Source organism: Oncorhynchus tshawytscha, unplaced genomic scaffold (assembly GCF_018296145.1).
Source record: "Oncorhynchus tshawytscha isolate Ot180627B unplaced genomic scaffold, Otsh_v2.0 Un_scaffold_13173_pilon_pilon, whole genome shotgun sequence".
In the NCBI taxonomy this organism is placed as follows: domain Eukaryota; kingdom Metazoa; phylum Chordata; class Actinopteri; order Salmoniformes; family Salmonidae; genus Oncorhynchus; species Oncorhynchus tshawytscha.
The window spans coordinates 112,501-120,000 of NW_024609816.1; the positions used below are offsets into that span (position 1 = coordinate 112,501).

The 7,500-nt window shown below is 42.9% G+C and overlaps 1 protein-coding gene across 1 annotated transcript in view; it reads right to left on the reverse strand.

Moving 5' to 3' along the window:
* The window catches only part of mroh1 (maestro heat-like repeat family member 1), a 40,021-nt gene extending 35,269 nt beyond the window's left edge, over positions 1 to 4,752 (reverse strand). Inside the window, 7 exon segments of the mRNA XM_042318806.1 lie at positions 1 to 25; positions 141 to 239; positions 462 to 624; positions 889 to 1,020; positions 1,940 to 2,085; positions 3,595 to 3,706; positions 4,455 to 4,752. The exon segment at positions 1 to 25 is cut by the window's left edge and continues 44 nt beyond it. Coding sequence (XP_042174740.1) covers positions 1 to 25; positions 141 to 239; positions 462 to 624; positions 889 to 1,020; positions 1,940 to 2,085; positions 3,595 to 3,616 — 587 coding nt within the window. The 5' untranslated portion in view covers positions 3,617 to 3,706; positions 4,455 to 4,752.
* Between the last annotated feature and the right edge of the window lie 2,748 nt (positions 4,753 to 7,500).

Here is a 7,500-nt window from a genome sequence, read left to right on the forward strand (position 1 = left end):
ATACTCTCACTGAAGTGGGACAGAGCTGGGAGAAGGAGGGAAGGTCTATAAACTGGGTCTGGTAATACATGTTTAACCATGTACAATAATAATCAAATATAACACTACAGTATGTTGGATATAGTGCATCTAGGTCCTACCAGAGGAGAACACCCACTTCATGTTGTCCTGCTTGGCCATGCCCAGCATTGGGAGCATGGTGCCCAAGATGGCATTGAGAAACGGCACCATACCATAAACTGTCAACAAAAGTAAGATTAGACGTTAGACTCTACCTCTATTACAATGCCAAGAGATCTCTAAGCAATTTGAAAACACTGAGGGGGATAGTCTTTGTAAAAAGACAAAAACTGCTTCTCGGAAGCTAGGTGACAGGACAGAAAGGATACATGTCAGCAGCCTCAGTATTTAGACAGCTCTATACAGTGTGCTTGACACCGTTGTGTCTGGTGTTTGCCTACCATTGGATTCAGAGAGACTTGATAATGTTTGGACCACAAAAAAATGAGGCAGGATCCCTGGCTGGAACTTGCTGAGGATTTCCTCCATGATGTCATTGATGTACTTGTTTCCCACAGCAACCAGAATATTGCTGGCTGCCTGTTGCCAATCAGGTACAACATCCTGTAAAAACATGAAAACTGAGCTGTTGAATCAAACCCTGGGCCATTGTTTTCATGTAAAGACAAAAACTAACAGATACTATCCATGTGTTCAGCTTGATGCAATGGCCTAAATGTTAGAACAAAGTATAACCACTGATAAATCAAGTATATTCTCAGAAGAATAACTAGAGTACATGTAATATTAGGCTAAAAGCATAGAAATTGAATGACCAACTTTGTATTTCAGATGAGACCAAATAACAATCATCAGAAACAATCTAACCTTTGATCGGGTCATTTCATCGGAGGCCAAAGAAATGATGCTTTTGATTTTCGCGTAACTGATATCGTCTATCTTGGTCTTCACAATCAGCTCAATAGTCTGCAGTATGACGACTCTGTGCCCAACGATAAGCTGCAGGAAAGAAGTTTACATTGTAATTCACTTCAAAACACAGGTCTTAAGTCTACATGCATGAATGTCAACACAGTGGCCTGTAGGAAAAGTCTCTCCCATACAGTACATTTCATCATGACTTTTGTATTCATATCATTGGTGCAGCACATGCAGAGTCCCAGTCAACAGAGAAGTGATGATAAGGTCTCCAGCTTCTGGAAGGATGTGTGTTATTTCTTCATGTTAGAACATATCACATCCTAATGCAATTTTTTATTATTTCATATTGTTGTTGCACTGTCGAGAAGGAAACTGCAAGTAAGCATTTCATTGGACGATGTTTACCATTAGTATCCCATGCAAACGACTAATACAACTCTAAAACCTTATCTCTCCAGCATTGTAAGGAAATCTGCAGCACAGAGCAGCATTGGTGCTGTCTGAAATTGCACTTGCATCAGAGGGCTATGGTCACACAGTACAGTAGCCTTCTCATATCTAAGAACCCTTTCACTGTCACACCTCCACTTCCCATGTTTTGAGAGTGAAAGTTACATCAAGGATGTTGACAGGACAGATAAATTGCTTAAATTAAGAGGAACGACACCTCAAAAACAGAACTAGAAATCTATGCTGTTATTCAGGTACAATGGAAACATATGACTGCCACAGTAGGTTTTAAACATCAGGCTTGTATTACAATTTTCTTGGGTCTTGGTAGTAAAAAGATTATATTAATATTGTTAACATAGAGCAATGTTTACATAGGCCAGCATTGAGCACCACCTACCTCAACACAAATACAGACACAGATAGCCTACAAACATGGGCCACATAAAGTTCAGCATAAATTGCTAATGAGACTGGGGACTTTCTATTATAGTGTTCCAGTCTCTCTAATCAACAGTAAGTGGCAGTAGTAGTGGTGGTGTCTGACCTTGGGGTGCTTGACCAGGTAGTCCTGGCACATGGACAGGACCTTGTTAGGCTGCAGCTTCCCCAGGGTCAGTATGGACTTCCTGACCTGCTCCCTGACCACTGGGTCCTTGTCATTGGCTGAATCTAGCAGGGCCAGGGTCACCTCTGACGGGGAGAGAAGACATGGAGGAGGAGTGAGAGAATACAGAATAGACATGGAGGAGGAGTGAGAGAATACAGAATAGACGTGGAGGAGGAGTGAGAGAATACAGAATAGACGTGGAGGAGGAGTGAGAGAATACAGAATAGACGTGGAGGAGGAGTGAGAGAATACAGAATAGACGTGGAGGAGGAGTGAGAGAATACAGAATAGACATGGAGGAGGAGTGAGAGAATACAGAATAGACATGGAGGAGGAGTGAGAGAATACAGAATAGACATGGAGGAGGAGTGAGAGAATACAGAATAGACATGGAGGAGGAGTGAGAGAATACAGAATAGACATGGAGGAGGAGTGAGAGAATACAGAATAGACATGGAGGGAGAGAATACAGAATAGACATGGAGGAGGAGTGAGAGAATACAGAATAGACATGGAGGAGGAGTGAGAGAATACAGAATAGACATGGAGGAGGAGTGAGAGAGAATACAGAATAGACGTGGAGGAGGAGTGAGAGAATACAGAATAGACATGGAGGAGGAGTGAGAGAATACAGAATAGACATGGAGGAGGAGTGAGAGAATACAGAATAGACATGGAGGAGGAGTGAGAGAATACAGAATAGACATGGAGGAGGAGTGAGAGAATACAGAATAGACATGGAGGAGGAGAATGAGAGAATACAGAATAGACATGGAGGAGGAGTGAGAGAATACAGAATAGACATGGAGGAGGAGTGAGAGAATACAGAATAGACATGGAGGAGGAGTGAGAGAATACAGAATAGACATGGAGGAGGAGTGAGAGAATACAGAATAGACATGGAGGAGGAGTGAGAGAATACAGAATAGACATGGAGGAGGAGTGAGAGAATACAGAATAGACGTGGAGGAGGAGTGAGAGAATACAGAATAGACGTGGAGGAGGAGTGAGAGAATACAGAATAGACGTGGAGGAGGAGTGAGAGAATACAGAATAGACGTGGAGGAGGAGTGAGAGAATACAGAATAGACGTGGAGGAGGAGTGAGAGAATACAGAATAGACGTGGAGGAGGAGTGAGAGAATACAGAATAGACGTGGAGGAGGAGTGAGAGAATACAGAATAGACGTGGAGGAGGAGTGAGAGAATACAGAATAGACATGGAGGAGGAGTGAGAGAATACAGAATAGACATGGAGGAGGAGTGAGAGAATACAGAATAGACATGGAGGAGGAGTGAGAGAATACAGAATAGACGTGGAGGAGGAGTGAGAATACATAGACATGGAGGAGGAGTGAGAGAATACAGAATAGACATGGAGGAGGAGTGAGAGAATACAGAATAGACATGGAGGAGGAGTGAGAGAATACAGAATAGACATGGAGGAGGAGTGAGAGAATACAGAATAGACGTGGAGGAGTGAGACAAATGAGACCTGGGGTCTATTCATACCACCAAACAGCATGCAAGGGATAGCCAATATCACAAAGATGTAATGGCATAAGGACACAATTATGAATAGAGGTCACTCACGCTCCACATCTGACTCCTCCATTGTGCCTGTCTGAAGGCTGGGACTGGAGATATTTAGGATTTCATTTGGTGGTCAGAAAGGGTTCAAACTTGTTCATCTGGTTTCACCACACTGCAAAGAGAGAAAACATGCATGTTTGACATGTCAAAGAATGTAGTCTATGGTAAAAGTCAGGCGAATGGAGAGAACACCAACACAATGTGATTATTATTAATGTGCTTAAAACGGTGCAATCACCATTATATTCTCACTGGCGATGATGTTCAGTAACATCATGACTAGCTCAGTGGCGTCACTTTATGTGGCAACTTTAAGACTAGTGCAAACAGCCACATGACATGTCCTATGCTGGATACAAACCAACTGAGTTGCAACACACCGTTGCAGTGCATGACAAAGTAAATCAACTGTTAACTAGCTGTCAAATCATAACGAGCCTGAACCTGAAAACTGTCAGAGAGAAGTGCAGCACTTCCTTGTCAGACCAAGACTTGTTTTTCTTGGTTGGGATATTACGGTGGCTAAATTAGCTATTCCACATGTCCTGCGCTGGTAAGTGGTTAATAGTATGGTTGTTGTCAATATGCTATAATTGAATTTGGACACATGAAGTGTTGTCGACCTATTTTGTCTATTGCTACAGGTGACAACAAGCTAGCTCTGTTTCGGACTGAGACAGAAGGGCAAGCTCTGTAACATGGCTCGCTAGCGGTCACCTGTAGCAATAGACAATGTGGGTCGATGACATTTCACGTATTTAATTCTAGTATATTGACAACATCCATCCTGTTAACCTTATACCAGCGGCGACCATGTGGAATGATGAGCGTCGTCAAATGCAGCAAAGTAGGCTCCCCACCTTTCAAACAGCCCGTCTGACAGGCTAGCTGGATGTTAACTAACTAGCAAGCAGGCTAGCTAACGTTACACACAAATGCAAGGATGAATCTCCTCACGCGCAGTAAATCCAGTGAAGATGCGATGTATATTGTCCGATACTTGGCTGACTAACTGTCTTCCACTGTGATATCGTATTTTTCCTCAATATAAAGAGAGAGACTTGTTAGCATCCAGTAGCTAGATTAGCTCTACGCCACTGCAACGCATCGCAGGTTAACACCCCTAATCATGTGCGTCGAGTCAGTGTGGGCGTGACTTTGACAGCAGTTCAGCAGGTTGAATGATTTTGATCCATGTGATAGATCACTACCCGGATATCACGAGGTACGTGAGATGTCACTTTTCTGTAACTTTTGCAACTTTATAGCCATAGGAAAGTAATGTGTTTTTGTGTCATGCACTTGAAATACTTTGACAATGTGTACTGGATACATCTCAATATCTATGTTTTTATATTCTATTTCTATTTTCTATCCAACAATTACAGCAATATTAGCCATATTACTGCGAGCATGCGCTGACCAACCAGCAAGTGTATTCACTGACATTTTCAACCTTTCCCTGTCCGAGTCTGTAATACCAAAATGTTTTAAGCAGACCACCATAGTGCCTGTGCCCAAGAACACTAAGGTAACCTGTCTAAATGACTACTGACCCGTAGCACTCACCTCTGTAGCCATGAAGTGCGTTGAAAGGCTGGTCATGGATCACATCAACACCATTATCCCAGAAACCCTAGACCCACTCCAATTTGACTGAAAATATTTGGCATGGGTCCTCAGATATTCAAAAGGTTCTACAGCTGCACCATTGGGAGCATCCTGACTGGTTGCATCACCGCCTGGTATGGCAACTGCTCGGCCTCTGACCGCAAGGCACTACAGAGGGTAGTGCGAACGGCCCAGTACATCACTGTGGCCAAGCTTCCTGCCATCCAGGACCTCTATACCAGGCGGTGTCAGAGGAAGGCCCTAAAAATTGTCAAAGACTCCAGCCACCTTAGTCATAGACTGTTCTCTCTGCTACCACACGGCAAGCTGTACCGGAGCACCAAGTCTAGGTCCAAGAGGATTCTAAACAGCTTCTACCCCCAAGCCATAAGACTCCTGAACATCTAGTCAAAAAGGCTACCCAGACTATTCACATTGCCCCCCTCTCCACACCACTGCCACTCTCTGTTGTCATCTATGCATAGTCACTTTAATTAACTCTACCTACATGTACATACTACCTCAACTAACCGGTGCCCCCGCACATTGACTCTGTACCGGCATCCCCCTGTATATGTTGTTATTTTTTACTGCTCCTCTTTAGTTACTTGTTACTTTTATCTCTTATTCTTATCCATATTTTTTTAACTGCACTGTAGGTTAGGGGCTCGTAAGTAAGCATTTCACTGTAAGGTGATACACCTGTTGTATTTGGCGCATGTGACTAATACAATTTGATTTGATTTTTTAAATTGATTTGATTACACAGGAGGTTGGTGTCACAAGAACGGGCTTGTGGTAACGGCTGGAGTAGAACAGGTGGAATAGTATCAAATAAAATCAAATCCTTGGTTTCCATTTGGTTCCAGCCATTGTTATGAGCCATCCTCCCCTCAGCAGCCTGCTGTACCATCTTGGCTATTTGACATCTCTTGCTGACGGTAATAACATTAACAACAAGCCACTGGGACTTGGACAAAACCGAGAAAACTGCACTAGGGGGAGCCAGTCAGTTGGACATGGCTCCTATATTTACCTGCTTCCAGTGCACTCCAGCGAGAGGCGGAGGCATGTGCTGTACCATTACCATCACCTGCAAAAACACCAGCACAACCTGACAAATGTTTTCAATAAGCTCTTAGTGATGACAATATCAGCACCACTCTTCAAATGAAAAAGATCATGGCATCATGGTCGCTCCAAGAGAAGAGAGGGGGGAAAAACATGGTTTATGGTCAAGGACATTTGGATCCAAGGTAGGCCAAAAGTCAAGGCATAGACTAGCAACATTCTGTGGAACTCATAATGAAACTGCCCTTCTTTCTTGAAGCCTTTGGAAATTGGAGAGGCAGATCAATCTAGGGCTTCATTATGAGTGTAGTGAATCACGTTTGCCTCTGTTAAAGGTGCAATGCCATATCTATCAAGATAAAATCTTGCTATACTCATGGTAAATAAACTTAACTTACTTCCTCTCTTTCTCAACTATTTAGGGATCCGTCCTCAATGGCACCCTATTCCCTTTATCCCCCCCCTATTCCCCATAGGGCTCTGGTCAAAAGTAGTGCACTATATAGGGGGCAGGATGCCATTTGGGATGCTCAGTCGAGATAAAGATGAGTCATATTGTTTTAGGCATGGTGAATGTAATTACTTTCTCTCTTCCTCAATTATAAGTGCTATTGCAAGTCAAACAGGACGCATGTGATATTACATCCCATGACTTCTTCTATTCAATGTGGCACAAGTCTATCATAATAATTCATTAGCATGAACTAAACCCAACCCAACAATTTACTGGGGGGGACTGGTCCAATTCAAGGTGTCATTGAAAGAAATGCACCCCTCTCCCCAAAGTTAGAAATATTTTCAAATGACCCTCCCCTTGTACTGTAAAATAAATTGAACACGCTCATAAAATTTACTCAAAATAATGTTTACGACCAGAAATAACAATCCCTGTAGCGACCCTGTGTTTATAACCGTGGATATCCACTTTGCTACTTCAGCACGGTTTCATGGTACAGTTGATGCCACGCAGGGATACGTGCAAGAAGGTTGAAGGTTCGCCGACCACCACAGACGAGCTCACTCTCCCTGCCTATTTCATTACAGTACAATCAGATCCGGCAGCAGACAATGATCAGCTAGGGGAAATTCAATTTTCAACATTTTTATGCCATATTTATAATTATATAAAATAAATGCAATGAACTTAACACAAAACAGGTTTCTGTGCCAATGCACCACACAACCAATAAACAAAGCATACCATCTTCGGGCACTTCAATATCA